The sequence below is a fragment of the Eleutherodactylus coqui genome, chromosome 1 (assembly GCF_035609145.1).
Source record: "Eleutherodactylus coqui strain aEleCoq1 chromosome 1, aEleCoq1.hap1, whole genome shotgun sequence".
NCBI lineage: Eukaryota > Metazoa > Chordata > Amphibia > Anura > Eleutherodactylidae > Eleutherodactylus > Eleutherodactylus coqui.
Window position 1 is genome coordinate 48,830,306 of NC_089837.1, and position 21,416 is coordinate 48,851,721.

The 21,416-nt window shown below is 41.2% G+C and overlaps 1 protein-coding gene across 1 annotated transcript in view; it reads left to right on the forward strand.

The window, feature by feature from the left end:
• Nucleotides 1-6,227: 6,227 nt before the first annotated feature.
• The window catches only part of LOC136620535 (serotriflin-like), a 28,608-nt gene continuing 13,419 nt past the window's right edge, over nucleotides 6,228-21,416 (forward strand). Inside the window, exons 1-7 of the mRNA XM_066595386.1 lie at nucleotides 6,228-6,280; nucleotides 10,883-10,950; nucleotides 13,065-13,202; nucleotides 13,777-13,867; nucleotides 17,603-17,751; nucleotides 19,580-19,677; nucleotides 20,796-20,878. Of these exons, the coding sequence (XP_066451483.1) occupies nucleotides 10,891-10,950; nucleotides 13,065-13,202; nucleotides 13,777-13,867; nucleotides 17,603-17,751; nucleotides 19,580-19,677; nucleotides 20,796-20,878 (619 nt within the window). The 5' untranslated portion in view covers nucleotides 6,228-6,280; nucleotides 10,883-10,890. The remainder of the gene's footprint in view (nucleotides 6,281-10,882; nucleotides 10,951-13,064; nucleotides 13,203-13,776; nucleotides 13,868-17,602; nucleotides 17,752-19,579; nucleotides 19,678-20,795; nucleotides 20,879-21,416) is intronic.

Sequence of the window (21,416 nt, forward strand, 5' to 3'; positions counted from 1 at the left end):
CATGTTGGCAAGCGTAATATCGGGCTGAGTTTCACGTGTGAAATTCGCCTAAAAGAAACAAAAAGGTGAGACTCTAAGGGGCAACAAAGCACAAAAGTGCAATTACTGAACAGCCTGTTCTTCCAAATTGTTACACCGCACATATGCTGCTGTGGAGATCCCTGGCAGAAGTGACAGTGCGACATGGAGATCTTGGTATAGTCACACGGTCTCAACTTTGCCATACACACTATATCTGTCAGGTACTGGTTGGTTGGGAGGAATAATGCCAAAGGTTGATAGCTGGGCTATGAATCTGCAAATTGCCCAACTTGTACCACCAAGTGATACAATTTACAACATACCACCACAGAGGAAGATGTATGTGTTTGTGTATTATTTCAGGGTTGTACATCGAATTAATAGAAATAAGATCTAGGCTGCTCTCATTTGAAACAACAGAAGATAACGAATCAACAGCTTCAAACTTCCAGAAAGTAACCAAGTTACCTAGTGTCTTATGTTGGCTATACATCTAAGTTAAAGTCAGCTACCCTTTCTACTTCAACTAAAAATCATATCCATGAGGATATCCTGACTTTTCTTCATTGCAGATGCTTGATGCCAGAGGGGTATGGCCACCATCTGACAGAGTGCGCGTGTTTATGGTTATGTTAGATGAAACAGCTCTCAGTCAAAGATTCGGCCATCTGGTACCCCATGTTTATGGGTGTCTTTATTGAAACAGGACAGCATCTGTGACTGGCATTGGAGCTCACTAAATCTCAGTCCCAACCAAGGACTAAACTGCAATATCAGGCAGAACTACTGCCCAAAGTAAGGTGTCGTATCAGGTTAACAACAACGGGGATGTGGCACCATCAGTTACCTTATTGACAGGGTGGTAGAAGTATGACCAGCACTTATCTGATATTGATGGCCTATACTAAGGATGTCATCAATACTATAGTCCCAGTAAAACCAATGGAATGGGACTGAGCTAAAATACCAGGCACAGCTATCACCAAAAGTATAGTGTTGTACCAGAATACAGCAATGAGGAGGATTTGGCACCATCAGTCAGCAGACTGGCAGGGGTTGGGGCAGACCTCCACTCATCTATTATTAATGATCTATCCTGCTGATAGTTCATCAATAGTTTACAAGTGGGCAACCCCTTTAAGGATAAGTCATCCGTTGTAGTCCTGGAAAACCCATTTCTCCATTTAATTATTCTGTCACATACATTTTCCTCGTTCTTGTGTACTTGGACAATCTACTGCATTTTATCACATCTTTCCTTCCAGCATTGCAGGCTGTGTTTCTGCATTGTGTATTATTTTGCTTCAAGAATATGTTAAATTCTACCAACTTCGGGATGTGCTGTCTTCAATCATGAGTAAGTGCTCCAGAAAAAAATTAGCAAGTCAATGCAATTAATTACTACAATGCTGACTTTCAATTTCTGTGGGTGGAGGATAACATAAAACTTGTATCATCCATCTAAGTTAACACAACATGGTGTTGCTGTTACCTCCCTTTGTATATTGTTTCGATCAGTAACTTTAAGTCTTTGCCTAAATTACTGTCAGGCTGTTGTTTTAAGCCACTTAAGGGTGGCTTCACACGGGCATGTTTTTGTGCGTGCACACGCGTGCACAAAAACACGCTTCTATAAGAACCAATGCATTTCCTATGGTGTGTGCACATGTCCGTGCTTTACAAGCGTGTGCCTGCAAAGATAGGACATGCGTGCACCATAGAGAATGCACACATTGTCTTTAATAGAGCCGAGGCTACTGCCAGCGGCTCCATTGAAGACAATGGTCTGCCGCACCCCATAATTGTTTTTCAGGGAAGCGCTTTACATATAAGCTCTTCCCTGAAAAACAAGAATTTTAGTGTAAAAAAAAAATGCTTACCTGTCCGCCGCTGCCGTGTCCCTGCAGGGATGAAGAACACATCTGCCGCATGCAGCAGATGTTTCCTTCATCCCCGCGAGGAAAAAGAATTTCCTGCTGCACCTGCCACATCTGTGACAGATGCAGCAAAGGAATTCTTCATCCCTGCAGGGAATAAAGAATTCCCTACCACAGCTGTCACAGATGACAGCTGCGATAGGCCATCCAGCCGCCTGCATCCTGCAATTGTTTTTCAGGGAAGAGCTTTAAATATAAAAACAAGTTAAAGTGGTGTAAAAAATAATAAACACCACATACTCACCTTCCTTCAGCTGCTGGGGCTCAGCCATGTCCTCTCAGAGCTGTCCCCGGCTCAGCCAATCAGAAGCAGCTGTCTGTGATTGGCTGAGCACGTCAGGCGGGGATTTTAAATGGGCTGAGAACAGCGCTGAGAGGACTCGGCTAAAGGAAGGTGAGTATGTGGTGTTTATTATTTTTTACACCACTTTTCCTTGTTTTTCAGGGAAGGGCTTATATTTAAAGCCCTTCCCTGAAAAACAATTACAGGATGCCGACAGCTGGATCCCCTACTGCAGCTGTCATCTGTGACAGCTGTGGTAGGCAATTCTTTATTCCCCACAGGGGTTTAGAATTACTTTACTGCATCCATGGGGACACAGCAGCGGCAGACAGGTAAGGCTTTTTTTTTTCTTTTTTTGCATTAAAATTCTTGTTTTGCAGGGAAGAGCTTATATGTAAAGCTCTTCCCTGAAAAACAATTACAGGGTTTCGGCAGACCATTGCCCTCAATGGAGCCGCCGGCAATGGTTCCATTGAAGGCAATGCAAGCACCTTCATACATGCGTGTTTTTGCGCATGGACCAGGGTGTTTTAGTCCTAAAGGACCAGACACTTTTTAGAGATTCTACCCATGTGATGGTTTTACGGCCTTATTTTTTTCGCTTAGCTACCAAAATTATTTTTGCTGCATTTTTTTCCGTGATACATAGGCCTTTTTTATATATCTTGTTTTACTGGCTTTTTGTTCAGTTTTTTTAGTTTTATTGGGGGTAAAAGGGTAAAAAAAATATATATTTTTTTACTTTATAGTTAATTTTTAAAATTACTATATTTATGCTACAATTAAGGTATGGGAATGGGTTCCTCAGTTTGTTTTGGACATTTTATTAGTCACAGCTGAGGACCGGACCTGCTTCTGCTTGATTGCAGAAGGAGAGGCTTTAATTCCACATCGTATTTCTGCTATTGGCTGGAATTAAAGCCGAGGACCAAGCGCCATATCTCTACCACGCTTGGTCCATAAAGAGTTGATGGAACCATGATCAGCATCCATTTTCAAAAAAATCCCAACAAATCTAGATCTATCCTGATGACTTATAAAATTGGGTTAGTCTTGAAACCACAGAAAAACACAAGACCCTCAAATGAACAGAAGATGCTGATATGAACAAAGCTTTAAAAATAAAAAGAGTTGTTCATGTTGGACAATGTCTTTCTCTTAGGAAGGCCCATTGAGAGGAAGCCAGCCACATAGTTCTCTGCTGCTTTAACCACAAAGAGCAGTTACAATCTGCACAGTAACATGATAGTAAGCGTTTTATTTTTTGTGGCACATCTACAGAGCAATTGAAGGATTACACAGTTTCTATTGAAATCAATAGGCTGTTCTTGTAATGTAGGATATGCTGGGTCAGTATACCAAAGTAAAGGCTTAAACACATAGGTGTGTTTTAATTCCATTATGTGGCTGCAAAAAGTTTCACGGCCACATATCAGTACAAAATGAAACCATTCAATTCAATAGTTTTGTGTCCGCTATTGGGATCTTTGCACATTAATACTACACACATGAAAAGATAGGACTTGCATATAGTTTTTCTACGTGCGAGGAAGATATGGCAGGATCTATCTTTCTACTTTTTTTAAAAACCTGCAACCAATAGCATATGCGCCCATGTGTTTTAGCCTTAAGAGATTAACTTTTTAGCTGTTCTCCACTCTGGCTAAAAGATATTAGTCCTGAATAGGAGACTCTCTCTATAAGGGCGCCCACCCACTGGCGTTTGCGTTTTCCGCGGGAAAAAAACGCAGCGTTTTCGCCGCGTTTCCCGCGATTTTTCCGCGCGTTTTTCGCGGTGTTTTCGCGGCGTTTTCGCGGCTTTTCCGTTAATTTCCATTGACATTCATGGGTGCATTAGGAGAAAAATAAGGACACATATGCAACTGACAGTTCCTATGTTAAAAACGCAAACGCAACGCAAAAAAAACGCCAGTGGACAGGAACACATGTTATCTCTATGCCTGTGCAGGAAAAACGCAAGATGCAAAACGCAAAACGCAGGTAAAAAAACGCCAGTGGGTGGGCGCCCTTAAAGTGTTTCTGCCAAGATAGAAGTCAAAGACAGTAGTCGAAGATAAAAGCCGGTAGTCGAAGCAGCACTTCCTGATCCGCAGGCAGGATTCGGTGGAGAAAGCTGCACCCTTGACCATATAGCAAATTAGTGATGTACCATGAAAAAAGCTTGAGAATATCAAAAGAATATCTACATGTGCTTCATCGACTACATTAAGTCCTTTGACTGCGTTGACCATGACAAGCTATGGCAGGCCCTACAAGAGCTGTGTTTAACCTATATGCGGAAGTGATCATGCAGAAAATGGACACAGATGAATTGGAAAACGTGAAAATAGGTGACAGAAGCATCAACAATTTCCATTACGCAGATGAATGTGGTGCTGGTGATGCTAATGTGAATGCCCTGGACTGCTAGAGTAACAAACAGAGAAGTCCTGAATCATTTAGGTCCAATATATCACTTAAGGGCAAGAATGACCAGGCTCAGGTTCACATATTTTGGCCATGTAATGTGATCAGAGTTGCTAGAAAAATCAATAATGCTTGGACAGATCAGTGGCCAAAGAAGACCTGGCCGCCAAAGGACATAAAGGCTGATACTGGCATGGGTAGCAAACAACTGAATAAAGAAGTAATAAACCAAAAAACATGGAAGGAGCTCGCCTTTAGGGTCGCCGAGGGTCGTGAACGACTAAACGGCTAACAACAACAACAGCCAAGATAGAAACTTATTACCTAGCTACAGGATAGAGGATAACTTGCTGATCGTGAAATTCTGACTACTGGTAGCCCCACTGATCCCAAGAACAAACGTCCCCAAGGTCCCGGCATGGATAGCTAGGTGGTCCATGCATTTCCATGAAAGTGCTGTAGATTGTTTAATGTTTGAACTCTGAAACCTCTGACAATTCCACTGAAATGAAGGGAGTGGCAGTGTGCATGCACAATCACCATGCAGAGAACTTTGGGACCCTTGTATTCATAATTGGTATAGGGCCCAACGAACACACTCCCACCAAGCAAAACTGATCTTCTATCCTGTGGCTAGGGGATAACTTTTTACCTTGGTAGAACCTCTTTAAAGGAATTGTTCAGGGTTAGAAAAACATAGCTGCCTTATTCCAAACACAATGCCAACCTTGTCCATGGGTTTTATCTGATATTGCAGCTCAGCTACCATTCACCTCAGTGGAGCTGAGCTGCAATACCACACACAACCTTATGGACAAGTGTGGTGATGTGTCTGGAAGAAAGCAGCCATGTTTTTCTTACCAATAACCACCCTCTTAACTCAGGAGTCCATATTTGAAATAGTGACTTATAAATCAGGCACAAATTAACCATACAGGGGAATTAAGATGCTGATTAATATATTGTACACATTCAGATCTTAATGTCTTTCAGGTAAAAACTGGAATTTGAGTTTTTTGTTTTAATTTTCTGAATGTGGGTAATCATTGAGGCAGTTGGGTAGACCTTGGATGAAAGAAAGGATATGATAGTTTTTTGACTTACTTGCAATGCGGGGGCATCCAGGAGCTTGGGGGTCCATTGCTGAGCATCCAAACCAGTCTTCTATATTGTAAGGGGCTTTAGAATAATGGCGTGTGGAATTAGACACTTTCATCTCGGCATCAAGATCTCCATCAATTTGTGGTCCACCAAAGAGAAAGGGGGCAGGAGATCCTATGAACTGGTACACACAGACCTCGAGGAAAATACCGGTAGGATCATTCTGAGACACCTCGTAAAACATCTCAAATGACCTGAGAGTAAACTAACAACGCTTTTGGGTAATAATAACATATTTTGGGAGGAGTAATCTTTTAACAAGTCTCATTAGCACTACTCTACAATTAATTGTGTTGCAAGAGTTTTAAGTCTAAGACCTGGAAAGACAAGAATTGACAAGGGGGAGGAACATATCAAAGTCTGTTCTTTCTTATACCAACCTGTTCTTTTACCTGCAGAAAGTTCCTGGATACAGAAGAGTTGACACCTGCAAGTAGAGGGAAGCTGCAGAGTGAGTATACCACAAAACAAGCCTTAAGTGAGCTAACCACTTCGGGAATAGATAGTTGTGACAATTTTGGTCTAAGGGGCCACAACATTTTTTTGCATAGTTTCCTAGGCTAGATCCACATGCATGTATTCCCACACGCATTAGGATGTACAAGATTTATATGCGCATTACACAGCTGACAGAACCCATTGATTTCAATGGGTTCATTCGCATCCACTTTTTTCGGTCATGCAAAAAAAGCAGCATGCTATATTTTCCTGTGTACCAAACTTCCCCATAGAAGTCAAGGGGGATACGCAAATGCACACACAATACGCTAGGAGATGCGTGATATGCTGAAAAAAGAACACATCAAGAACTCATTAGAAAATTAGCCATATCAATTGATACATCTTTATTTGCCGCGCCATAATGGACATGGGGGCAAAAAGTACAGCAAAATTCGTTCCGCAAAAACGCTATTCTCATGCACGTGCAAAAATGCTTTAGGATGTGTTGTGCTTTCTATATGTATCATAATTTTTTCAGTATGTTTTATTTTTTAATGTTGTAATTTAATTATGAATGGAAAAACCTGGAATTGAGGCAGATTTATTATTGAAAATGTGAACTATTGTACATGCTCTGCACCACATTTTTGATGCGTTTTAAATGCGTTCAGATATCTTTTTACCGCGTCCAAAAAAGGGAAGTGGCTTAGCTTTAGGGGGGAGTTAAAGGGCATAGCTTTAGGGGGGGGGGGAATTGGAATGTCATAATTGTGTCAAAAATTTGCGTAAACACTGGCATAAACTAAGCCAAATAATAATGTGGTATACAGGTAGACATAAATGCAAGGGCGCAACCATAGGGGATGCGGTTGCACCCGGGCCCAGGAGCCTTAGGGGGCCTATTAGGCCTCTCTTCTCCATATAGGGAGCCCAGTACTCTTAATAAAGCATTATAGTTGGGGGCCCTGTTACAGGTTTTGCACTGGGGCCCAGGAGCTTCAAGTTACACCTCTGCATAAATGTCTGAAGTTGCGCCAGATTTATCATCCCGTACCAGTCACTGCCATATCGTGTCTAGCCTAAGTTTGTGCTGCGTGACCACTAGCCCATATTAGAGCACTAAATCTACCCCATATTATACCGTGTGCTATATTATATTCCAGTATAGTACACTGTTACATTTATGAAAATACCAGATATATTGGGGTAATTTTATTTTACTATTATTTACAGTTCAAATGTATTGAGTAAATTTGAGTACAATTATATAAAATGTTGAAAAAAGTGTTTTAGGTCATCTTTAAAGCTTTTACAAAGGCTATGGGTGTGGAAAGTTTTATTTTCATTGAAATGTATTTATTTTGGGCTGACAATCATTTTACAGTATGATTTCATTAAACGTTTTGTACTGTTTATCTTCTGCGGCTTCTACATATCATTGTAAATATAAACTGCAGTCTAAGTCTTCATAGGAGATCCACAAGTGAGCCTGAGCTGACTTAGGGCCCCTTTACACAGGATGACAGGTTGTGCCGCCTCCATTCCCAGTAAACAGGTAGTCATCCATAAATGAACAATTGTCTGTTTACACTGGCCAATACATCAAATGCGAAGCATTACAAACTCTTGATTGTCATTCAGTCGGGCATGCATTTACAAGAGTTATCATGGGAATCCAAACGATTATTGGCTCATGTAAAAGCACCTTAAGTCAGTTTAGCCTCACTGATGGATCTCCTATTGAGACTTAGGCTGCAGTTTACACTTACAATGATATGTAGAAGTTGCAGAAGACAAACGGTGCAAAATGTTGAATTAACCCCTATTGCAAAAAGGATAGTCAGACTAAAATTCATAAATTTAAGTGGAAAGAAATCCTATCTAAAAGTGCCCCAAGCCTTTAAGTCCCATAAGGCTTTAAACTAATAATATACTGCTACTTAGGGGGCGCTATTGTATTTCTAGCTATCTAAATTACGAATGCAACAAAAACTCTCACTCTCCACTCCCCCCCCCAACCCCGCCGCCCCCCGCATTTGCTTGGACGAGTATGCAGATAGTTGAAAAGAGCAATGCTCGCTCGAGTATCTGCCTTAACCGAGCGTGCTTGCTCAGCTCTAGTCATTATATATTAGGGGCTAACCACATTGCCTTTTGCACCATCCTTTTCAAGTACGAACTTTGGAAATGCGTTCTGAACTTGGGTCTCCCAACCCGAACTCAGAGCATCATAAGCACATACGATTCACTGAGTTCAGCTCCAGAGACCTGCCATCAGGTCCAGACACAATTCCAAAGTCCATACGTGAAACAGATGGTGCAAAAGACAGTGTGATTAGTCCCTTAGAGGAGAGGTTTTAAAAAAGCCAGATACCTTCTAAGCATTATTAGACATAGCATACACTAGGAACACAAAAGTTCTTCACTTTGGACAATCCATACTCCTTAGAAGGTCCCCCAGTGATAAACTAATTCTAAAGTGTCCCATGGTTGGGCCTCTCAATGATCAGCTGTAAAATGTGGGTAAACTTTGTAGTATCTTGCAGAAAGCACCTGTGGGCTCCCCAATGATAACAAGAACAGCATATCCTAAATCCCTTTTGTAAAAGGAATGGTAATGCACGTGCGTGGTCATTGCTACATGCACCAAGAGGCCATTGTTCTCGTTATCTACTGGTGTACCAGAGATGTGAGCACCAGCAATCACATATTTATCACCTATCTTGTGGATAGGTGATAAATGTAGTGCTGAAATCCCTTTAGCCCCTTCCAGACTGCATAATATAAATATATGTCATGCATTCGCGAAGAATGTATGGAACAGGCTCATAGCTACAGTAACAGCTGATTGCCCTGGTCCCACTCCCAGCATCCAGAAAATAGCTGATTTTACTGAGGGAAGTCTTGGCCAACAAGACATTTCCATTGCAGAGAAAACATAATATTATAGGACAGTTACAGGAATAACGATCCTGCAATTACAAGGACATCACACTATCACCCTGGATGGGAGCTGATCTTAGAGTCATCCTTTGTTTCGACCGTGGAGTGGTAGTTCCAATCAGGTGACCACAGTCTATGGCATTAATAGAGCAGATGAAAAAGGGATGCCATCTTTGTATAAACCCTTTAACTTAGAATTCCATTAAGTGGTAATTGATAATGACTTTTCCAAACCAAACAACCCCTTTAAGAATATGTATCTAGTTTGATTGTCTTCAAGGCATTAATGGTCATCACCTCCATCAGTTTCAGAGCATAACCCTTTTATCTAGTATTGCTTATTTCTACCAATCACATAACCCGGTGTCCGGATGTGGCCAAGCAGGCTGTCTGAACCAGAACATCCCCTTCTTTTTTTAGGTTGTCATAAAGAAAGTACATAAATGTCTCAGAATGTAGGAAGAACTTATATGAACAATCAACAATAGACAAGTTTTAATACATCCTTCCAGTACGATCTCATTGGCATATTTGCAAAACACTTGTGTAATCTCCGTCATTAAAGTCTTGTGGCTTTTTAAAATGCAAATTGCTTCATGCGTTCATGAGGAGTCACAGGAAGTGTTTAATCCATGGTCCCTATAAATACAGGGTTCACATGCAGTGATCTTATATTTTCGGCATCTCCAGTATCAAAGACACAAACTTTGCAGAGTCTGTCTGGAGTCAGGTAAGATGTGGGGAGCACCGTCTGCCGGTAGTTCAATGCTACTGTATTACATAGGCTCATATTTACTGAATATTCTATGTGAATATTGTATATTTTACTTTATTATTACATTATTTACCTAAAAATATATACTATTTAATGAAATATATATATATATATATATATATATATATATATATATATATATATATATATATATATATATATATATCTTTTTATTTTCACTTGTTTAAGTAAATACTTTTGGGTTTATTGAAAATCTAAGTGCAAATTATATATTTTTTTACATTCTGTCAATTGTAAGGTGATTATACCATATGGACTTGTAAAGACTGTACACTTACAAAACTTTAAAAAGTGATTGCCTAATTTGTGAAATCCTCTATTGTTAGAAGAGTCTCCTGAAAGTGAACTGATTAGGGTCTTTTGATGGTTGAAGCTCTAGCATGGTGGGAGGGTGGTGCCAATCTGTGTTGGTACTTGCAGGAAGAGTTCAGTTGGGAGGCTAGAAGGTGGTTGTTCATATTGGACTGAAGCATAATGAACGTCTGGATAGTGTCTCTTTTTACAGCTCTTTCTTGTGTTTGGCTGCTAGGGCTGCATGGCAGTACTGATATTACTATGTAATTATTGGTGCGCTTATTTTTACTTTCTTTATGGGAGCGAGCGCCTATTGTATCTTCTAAGGATGTATATTTTTCATACTGAAGTGATTTGAATATTTGCTCACCAGCTCCTTGGGGTTATTTCTCATTTATGGTGGTATGTCCCTTCATATGTAGGGTAGGAAATAGGATGGTGTTAGGAGGTTTCTGCATTTGGGGCAATAATCCTGGGTGTGAGGTATGAAAAAAAGTGTAGAGTGTTGTAGGGTGAGATTCCCAGAAGTTTATCATATGAAGATAAAAGATATCTAACAAATGAAAATATCTATTATAGGAAGAAAAATGTGGATTCATGCACTGTGCTTCTCCATCCTGTTTATGGTCCTTGAGGTCCAGATTCAGGTAAGTCCACCTTGCACACGGATTCATAGGAATGTATTTGGATCTTCTTCACTATATTATGTGATGGCATATATATTTTTGCATCTATTTTTTGCACTCCCATGGCACTTCTGCAATGAGCATTGCAGAAGTTTCGCCGATCTGCGTCATTGACTAGGTGATGGCGCGGGGGGATCTCTACTGCGCATGTGTGCCGGGGTGCCGGCGGCACATCTGAATACAGAAAATGATTTTCTGACAGATATACAGGATCACAGGCAGCGGGCATGGAAGGATTCCGTGTTGGATTTCCCACATGGAATCAGAGTGTGCCCATGTGCATGAGGCCTTGCAATGTGCTTCTGGGGAGCACGTTTTAAATGCTCTGCTGCTAGCAGCAGGCTATTCCTCCTGCCCCCTGCTGGGCAATTCCCCACTGGGTGGGGAGGTTGGAACTAGGGGGCGGGGCTAGAGGGACCCCACAAGGTTGATTCTAGCCCCGGATAGTCTAATACTGATGACCCAGCCTGCTTGAAAGTTGCTCGGAATCTTGGATTTTACCATCTAATGTGGATTCCCAAAAGCGCATGCCGCCCACTGTTTTTACGGCCGGCTTATATATGTTGTTTTGGGAGAGATAAAATTGGTGAACGGGCGCACAAATCAAACCTTTGTGCATCCGTTCAGATGGCATGGGCTCTGGCACATATGTGCCAGGATTACCATGCCATTGCCCCTTTTCCCTTACTCCCCATGACAGGCTCACCTCTCCTCTCTTCCCTACTTGTTCTTTGCAATGGGATGGGGCAGGACAGGGGTGGAGCTAAGCGTCGGCCCGTCTTGCCTCCTCCCATTGATGGCTATGGACAAGCGCCAGCCAACGTCCCGCCCCTTGTCCACAGCCAGCAATGGGAGGAGGCGGGATGGGACAACACTTAGCTTTGCCCACGTCCCGCCCCCTCCTATTGCAGAGAGCTAGCGGGTAGGAGAGGACAGTTAAGCCTGCACAGGGGGAGGAGAGGTGCTTAACTCCCTTACACCTGCGGCTGCCGCCATGGGCTCCCATAGCAGCCTATGCAGCGGCCGATGTATTCTGGCCCAAAAGATAGTTTCAGGTCTATCTTGTGGGCCTGATGCAAAAACGCCGGTGCTATATTGACCTGGCCGGGCACTTTTACATCACAGGAATACGGCCATGTGATCTGATGCATTGGAATCCAATGCATCAGATCACAGTGTATATCAGCCAGCTGTGAAAACAGCCGCCTGATATACGCTCGTGAGAAAGAAGTCTGAAACTGTGATTTTATGCTGCCCTCTGGAGTCATGGATCACATTTACAGACAGGAAAGCTCCAATTCTGAAAGGGCTGGCACCTCTAATGAAGTGGCCATTTAGTGTGAATTACAATGTTTTTTGTAATTTTTGGCCGGGGTTTTTGAACTACAATAACATATGTTTACAGTATTACAACTCAGTTTCACTTGTACAATATTCCAGGGGATTCTGAACATGTTCGAAGAAATATATGGTAAAGTGTTATAGGTGGAGGACTGCGAGTTTCCAAAATTCTTCGGGCCTTCATTATTGCCTATTAGCTCAAACATATAATTTTGGCTTGATACCAACAATTAGGCAGCTGCAGTAAATAAAATAAGGGTATACGATCATGAGAATAATGTATGCTAGAAAACACTGTCAGTGTCCCGGCTCAGAAGTTCGAACAAGTCTTATCGTGTTGAGCTATTAATGACTTTTGGCAATCTATCAAAGGAATCGGGAGGCGTTTTTCTTTTTCCTTTAGCTTTTCTTAGATGCAGATCACAGAATCTGTTTTGGAAGGAGATGACAACTAATGACTCAATCTTCTGTAATCTTCAGCCTTGAATAACACAATGTTTACAAGCTGTCAAACAGTAATTACCGCATTTATGTTATAATCCCGCATGTGGCTATCAAGAAAGAGAGCAGATAATAGGATGACAATCAAGTAATTAAAAATCTAGAAATGCATAATGAGGCAATGATTGTGCTGAGAATTTCTCACGCTTGATCCCTGGAGTTGGAGCCTGTTGGGCCCTGGATATCTTATGGACCCAGGAAGAAGCTCTAACAGACATTTATTTCTCTTTCAGGCTTATAGAAGACCTCAGACTTATAAAACATTGGCTGCTATATCAACAGACAATCCGGACATACAGAAAGAAATTGTTGACCTAACAAATAAATTACGACGTAGCGTTGAGCCATCTGCAAGAAACATGGTAGAAGTGGTAAGATTTGTCAATTTCATGGTCTGATGGGAAATAACGTGATTGAATAGGGACACAACATCGATCTCCGTCTCCTCCTCGCCCCTCCGTGTCATCTCGGTCCCACTGCACAGAAAATGCACAGGAAGGTCATGCATAATGGGTGATTAAGGTCCCTGTTATTGAGGGAGTCCCGAGCCTCAGGATGTTGGCTTACTCCTTGAGTGTCCCTCTATGCTACTCTTTGTTGTGCCCTCTCCTCTACTGTCACAGCCGTATAACATAAATATGAATGCGTTGGGGGTACGGAGCAGGCTCAGCAGCACTGCAAGTCGAAAAGCTTACAGTGATATGTCATATTTCCAACATAAATGCCAACAGGAAGTGAATGATTAGCAATATGGTTGCACTTCCTGTTGTCACTTTTGTAAAATAGTCAAACATTGCTGTAGTACATAACCCATAATTACCAAACTTCGGGTGATGCTTTGTCTTCTGATTTACTATTGTAAGGTCAGTTTGGCAATATCATGGAAATTCTATTTAATTACAAATATATTTGTATCTTATGTTATTGTTTTCTTATTTTTTTAAGTCATGGAACGAGGAAGCGGCAAAGACTGCATTAAGGTATGCAGAAACATGCGCAATGAAACACAGCAACGTGTCACAAAGAAATATCACAGGTACTGTGGGGGAATCCAAAATATTCTGTTACTATTGTTTGTACATGAAATGCCTGGAGTTTACAGCAACCCTCTGGTTTCAAGACAGAGTTTTGTCCGAGGAAAGGAAGGGGAGAGGGGAATAGTACCTGCAGTTGTTCGTCTCTTCGGTTCCTCCAAGCCGCTGGTTTTAAACCCTGTTTTCGGCCACCCAAGATGGCTGCAGTGACCTTTTAAAGGGGTTGTCCCGCACCGAAACGGGTTTTTTTTTTTTTAAACCCCCCCCCCCCCCCCCCGTTCGGCGCGAGACAACCCCGATGCAGGGGTTAAAAAAGAACACCGGACAGCACTTACCTGAATCCCCGCGCTCCGGTGACTCCTTACTTACCCGGTGAAGATGGCCGCCGGCATCTTCTCCCTCGGTGGACCGCAGGGCTTCTGTGCAGTCCATTGCCGATGCCAGCCTCCTGATTGGCTGGAATCGGCACGTGATGGGGCGGAGCTACACGGAGCCCCATTGAGAAAAGCAGAAGACCCGGACTGCGCAAGCGCGTCTAATTTGGCCATTAGACGGCGAAAATTAGACGGCAACCATGGAGACGAGGACGCTAGCAACGGAACAGGTAAGTGAATAACTTTTGATAACTTCTGTATGGCTCATAATTAATGCACAATGTACATTACAAAGTGCATTAATATGGCCATACAGAAGTGTATAGACCCACTTGCTGCCGCGGGACAACCCCTTTAACTACCTAATGCACGCTGTGCACTCTTCTTTGATTGGCTAGTGCTGATCACATGAGCAGCTCCATCCAATTATAAAGTAGATTTAGTACATTAGTATTCTAACACTAACACTGCCATTGTAGGGACTAGGTAATCTGAAGATTTCATCAGCTATTTTGAACAGTCAAAAACAGGACCTAGAACTGACAGATTAAAGGGACGGCAGAGAGGAGCAACTGCAGGTAATATACGCTCACCCCCTCTGGGCCCAGGACAGAAGTTTGTCCCAAAACTGGAGAGTCACTTTAAAGATACCTATGCTTTAAAATACGAGAAATAGGGAATGTAGAATCGACTAAAATAGAAGATTAGCAAAATAAATAATGTGGATTCCCTAATATACAAAGTTAGGGCTTATTCACACGAGCGTGTGCGCTTTCACACTGGCCGCATGCAGCCAGAAATCGCAATGGAGAAGAATAGCCAAAGTCGAAATAAATTAATGTTTTCCTGTCCATTCACATGATCGGACCGCATGAAAAAAACGCTTTTACAAGATTAGGGACAGAGATAGTATATACTGCTCTAATATACAAGATTATGTCAAGAGATAATGGGCAATTCCCTACTAGATGAGATTATGGACAAGGAGTATGTACAATCTCCTAAAACGCAAGATTAGGGAAAGGAATAAGGGGAAATCCCTAAATATACGAGATTAGGGCAAGAGATAATGTGCAGTCTCCTTATATACAAGATTAATGAAAGGGGAATGTGCAATCACCTAGTATACAAGAATAGCAGCAGAGGTAATCTGCAATTCCCTGATATACAAGAATGTACAAAGCATTAATAGGCTATAGATTGATGACAACAGTCTGCAGCCTGTCCTGCATGGATGGGGTATAAACTGGCCCTAAAAGTACCCTTCCTTGTGTTCATGTAGGTAGTAGAAACAAAGAACACATGAAGCAAATCTCTAGGTCCCATAGGTGGGTATGTATGAGTAGAATATAATTGGGTCAGTGTACATAGGCACTAGACCATGTTTGGGGTCCCCATCCATTTATAGGAAGGGAAATGGAGAGTAATTTTGCCATAATACTACTTAAATGATGCAGAAGTACTATAAAAAGTGCTTACTGTACATTTTGCTACAATATTGTGCTAAATAACAGTATGATTGTGCCATACAGTGGTAAACAAGTGCAAATTAACCCAGCAACAGTTTAGGAGGAGATCAGTTTGTACTGCAGGAAAAGGACATTATAGTTTTGGACAAGCAGATCTTGTTCTGCTTTCTACTCCTCTCTATCTCCCTGTCCCAGGAGAGAAGTGACATTAAGTTTTATTCATGTTATCAACCCCCCCCCCCCCACTCCTCACCCCCAATCCCCATCAGTCAGAGAGCATATTTGCTCAGATTCATCAGGGCAGCTGAGATTATTCACCCCGGTCCTCCCTGATGTCCAGCAGTGAACTGGACCTCCGGGACCCGAAGTGGCTCTTCTGCGCAGACATTTGACATCACATGCATGCACAGAAGGCCGGGAAGCCTGGCAAATTTCAAATCTTCTGGCTCCCGGATCCTGGGAGATGTCACTGGGGATTGCGGTGAGCGGTCCTCAAGCATGTGATCACCGGTATCCGGGAATCACGAAAAAGTGAAAAAATGTTTTAAAAAGTTAGAGTTTCAGCTGCCCCATGGATCGAATCCATGGGGGTAGCTGAACATACTCACCCTGGTCCTCCGTGATGTCCTTTTAAAAAAAGTACAAATATAAAGTTTAAAAAGTTAAAGTTTCATCTCTCCTTACGGATCATATCCGTGAGGGGAGATGAAATTACATAACTAAGGTCCGCTGATTTGTCCCACAATGGGATCTTTATCCGCGGACCTTACCCTGGTCATGGGGCAGTGCACAGCATAGATAAAAAACTGCAGTGACCATCTTGGTTGGCTGAAAAAAAGGACCCACACCAGCAGATTGGAGGGACATGAGCAGAGAGGAATGACAGCAGGTAGTTATACTCATTTAGTCCCATGTCAGAATTTTGTCCTGAAACTGGAGGGTTGCTTTAAGAATAAAATTAGATATGTCATTAAGGGGTTAAAAATGTACTTAAAACAATTAAGTTCTGCACCAAATATATTTATATGAGACATAAATTTGAAATCGACAATTTAAAAAAGTGACATTTTTGGGAGGGTTCCTCCAAATTTAATGTGACTGTTAGGGAGTTAATACTTAACCTGCTAATGACATAGTTTATAGGGAAGAAATGTTAGATTGGTGGAATGTGTTGGTGATTTGGGGCAGGGGTATTCATAAATAATGGCATATCCAGGGCAATTGCCTCTTTGCCCATATAATAATGCAGCTCATGCCTTCCAGCCAGAGAAAATATCAAATTATCTAGCTATTGATAATCCATTATAACAAGATTTTGGTCTTACCCTAAAATCAGTTTCTCATCTTGTTCATTGGAGACACAGTTTAAAGACTGAGGGTATAGCTACCGCCACCAAGAGGACATTAACAACAACAACAAAAAGAATCAGGTCCTCCAGCTCCACAATACCTTCCTTGGAGGCACCAAGCTAATCAGTTTGCATGCACACAGTGGGAACAGGAAATAGATAATACAAATAATACCTCATCATGTTAATATACATATAACATTATAAGCAGCACAATGTTTAGCCTCAGCTGACCCCTGTCTTGAGTCCTCCCCTCTCGTGTCAGGCACTAAGCTAAAAGTGATTAGCTTGGTGCTTGCGAGGGGAAGCATAGCAGAGCGGGAGGAGCTAATTATTTTTTCTGCTTCGTGTCTGCCTCCTAGTGGAGATAGCTATACCCATGGTCTTCAGTCTGTGCCCCCCAAAAATAGACAAGAAAGCCAATTATCTAGGCTTAAATTATCTGGGCATGTCACTGGAGGTCAAATGTATGGTTCTTGTTATAACACTTTATAAAGGATTTTAAAGTATTGACAAATAACGTTTTACCATTCACTGCATTCTAGACTGCTCCTGCGGGGAAAACCTTTTCATGTCATCATATCGTGCCAATTGGACAGAAGTGTTGATGGCTTTTTTTAATGAATATAAAGATTATGATTACACAAACAATACAGCAAAGACACCTAACGCCATGATTGGACACTACACTCAGGTACCATGGACTCTTCTAAAACAGATGAAAGCATACCTATCTGTAAAACCAATCACATTGTTTAACCTACATATTTGATGGCCTATCATTAAGAGCTACTAGTCTCTGCTCTGAGATCTACCGGCTCCACTGTATGGCCACCTGTGGTGATGGCTAAATTCACATGAGTAGCTGTGCCCTCGTAGGGTATATGGACATTATAGAGGAGATTTCTTACTCTTGACCCATATATGTGTGCTCTATCGGAGAGTTTCTTTGTAGGAGTGGTTCCAGTTGTAGAGGACTTGATCCAGCCTTGTATTAAATTCATCTATGCAACCATTATGTAATACTGCATTTCTCTTGCACCGGAAATTGCTAGGCTGGCCTTGGTCGGTATCAGTAACTACACTTTTCAAAAAGTAGTCTCTGGGGTTTTCCTGGCATCCCCTGCTAATGGCTGGCATTTCCTTAGGTGCCATGAGCAATGCAGGGGCAACTTCTTGAAAAGTGTTCTTGCTGATGATGAAGTAAAAAGTAGATGATGATGATGAAAATGTTGATGGTTCCAATAGTGTTGAAAATTATAATAGTGATGCTGAAAATGATGATGATGATGAAAATATTTCTGATGGTAATGATGTTAAAAATGAAGATGATAAAAATGATAATGATGGTGATGATGATGAAAGTAATAATGCTGATTAGTGTTGAGCGTGTTTCCAAAACTAAGACAAGGTAACAGTGCTAACCACTGAGCCACGACGCTCCTTCTTGCTAATAAGAAGAAGATCATCATCTTCTTCTCCTCCTTCTCCAGAGGAAGATGAAAGAAGAGGCAGCATGGTGGTTCAGTAGCTAGCACTGTTGCCTTGCAGCATTTGGGTCCGAGGTTCAATTTTGACCAGGGACGTCATCTACATGATGTTTGTATCAATGTTCGTATACATTTGAAGGAACAAACACAGGGAGAACATACAAACTCCATGCAGATGTTTTATTTGGTCAGATTTGAACCTAGGACTCCAGCGATGCAACCGTGTTAACCACTGAGCTGTAGAAGGCAGAATTTTGGCCGGTTTGGCCAAGACGAACTGATGTTTGGGTTCATGCCAAAAATGAGGATAGTTATAGTAATGTTAAAAATGATAATGATGATGAAGGTAGTGATGCTGCAAATGTTCAGGATAGTTATAATGATATTAAAAATAATGATGATTATGATGATAAAGATGATGATGGTGATGAGGAAAATGAAGATGTGAGCATGATGATAATGATGGTGTGATGATGCTAAAAGGTTTATGGTGGTTATAATGATGATGATGATGAAGACCGTAAAGTTGATGAGGATGATGGCAAAAATGTTGATACTAACATTGTTGATAATAGTGTATAGGGATGATGATGTCTATCTATAATGGGTGCAGGGACGCCGATATACCCATGCCCTGGGGGGCAATAAATAATTTCTTCCTCATATGAGGAGACGAATATAGTAAATAAAGCACTATAGTTGGGGGTCCTGTTACAGGCTTTACATTGGGGCCCAACAACTACAAGTTCCACCACTGGATATTACAGTTAATAGGGATGATGATGGTGATGACAGTAAAGTTGTCAATGATGATGATAATGGCAAATTTTCATTATAATCGCCCCAGTCACAAGAGGGAACAGTTACTCAAGAAAATGGGGGATCTATTATTGGACAGGCCCCATTGTAAGGGGAGTGGTAATGCAATTGTGATTTGCCATTCAGAGGTAACAGAAATAAGTGTTTTTGTGTGCATCTCTGCTGGGTTGTTGTTTTTCTAAATGTTGGTTACAAGTGTAAATTATTTTTCAGCTCGTATGGTACATATCAAGCAAGATTGGATGTGCAGTTGCTAAATGTCTTGATCATCCGAAATACAAATACTTCTATGTGTGCCATCAGTGTCCGATGTAAGTTAAAAAACACAATAATTATATTACCCACTTAAAGGCCTATTCGGACCTTAAGATCCAAGCATTTTGTTTGTTTTTAAACCTTCAAGGGCGCAATTTTTTTTTATTTTGTCATTTCCGGGTTTTTCCTTCCTACTTAAAAAAAAAAAAAGATAACTCTTATTTATCCATCAACGTAGATGTCTGAAGGCTTTTTCTTTTGTGGGACAAGTTGGATTTTTCAATGGTACTATTTAATGACTCATATAATGTACTGAAAAGCTTTTAAAAAACTCTAAGTGGGAGAGAAATGTAAAACAAAAAAACCTAAATTCTACCATATTTGGGAGGTTTTTGCTTCTATGGTGGTCCCCCCTTTATTTTAGTGGCTTTGCTAGAGTTGGGACACACAAGATGAGGAACCCTTGACATGGGCTTGTGAGCTTACTTGTTTTGGCCAAAATACAAAGCAGTATCTTGTACGTACTTTTAGATATTGCCATCTGTCTAGCCGTTTAGTACATTGGTAAGTATTTGGCCTCTGTTGTTGGTTTTGTTTCTGATGTCCCTGTTTTGCCTGTGGGTGTCTGTATGCACGTCAGGTTTATACTTGCTTGATATTGGTGTCCATTGTGTGTGTACATCCCAACTCCTCTTTCTCTGCTCCAGCCCGTATTTAAGTTTCGTTCATGTAGATTGTTGTTCCCCTGGCCTGCACGGATGTAACGCCTGCCTGCCTCATGCCGAAAAAAAGTGAAAAAAAATGCACCCCATGGTATTATGGTTATTTCAGTTTGATGTCTGCTTTTCTGCTCCAAAAACAGATTAGTCAGATGAAATTCAAACTAAAATAGCTAATGCAGATGGGAAGGAGCTCAGCTACATCTGTATTCAAGCTATAAACCTAGATAAAAGCTCTGTTTGATTTTCATCTCATTTCATAAATGGCAACAGTGCCGATTTAGGTGGGACATCCCTAATAATCGGACAGTAAAAGGGTGGATCTTATAAAAAATTGTCCCTGAAGTATGTGTTTCTGGGGCATAATGTCCTTATTTTGGGGGCTTAAACAAAGGCAAGTACACATTTGTCAAATATATGCATTCACTAACATCTTTCCATGTAAATTCTTTCAGGGGAAACATTATCGGTGAATGGCCATACAAAGAAGGACCTCCATGTGGAGACTGCCCACAGAAATGTAATAATGGCTTGTGCAGTAAGTATGGGTATTAAAAATGAATCTCTAGGAGACATTTCTAACATATTAGAGCCCATTAATGCATTAAACATGTGAAAACTATTTTTTTTTGTATGAGATAGGGTCATTTAAATTTATAGTCATAAAACTTGAGGCTGCCCTATTCAACGGTAACATTTTCTGTTCTGGTACTAGTCAGGTACAGGGTTACCATAGACACCTAATATGTATTAAAACAAAAGTACAACTTCCTAGTTGGTACTAATAATGGCGGTTATATGCATATATGCCAGAGTTATTATGTGAATTAAGATTTGATGGCCCCCCAACAATACTGACATAAATCAAGAGGGAACACTTGATTTCCTCAGTAGGGCAGTCTCAGGCGTTGGGCTTGTAGTTAAAGTGATCATATCTCTGAATAGATATCAGATAGAAAAAGTCATTTTTCACTTCCTTAAAGGGGTTGTCCCGCGAAAGCAAGTGGGTGTATACACTTCTGTATGGCCATATTAATGCACTTTGTAATGTACATTGTGCATTAATTATGAGCCAT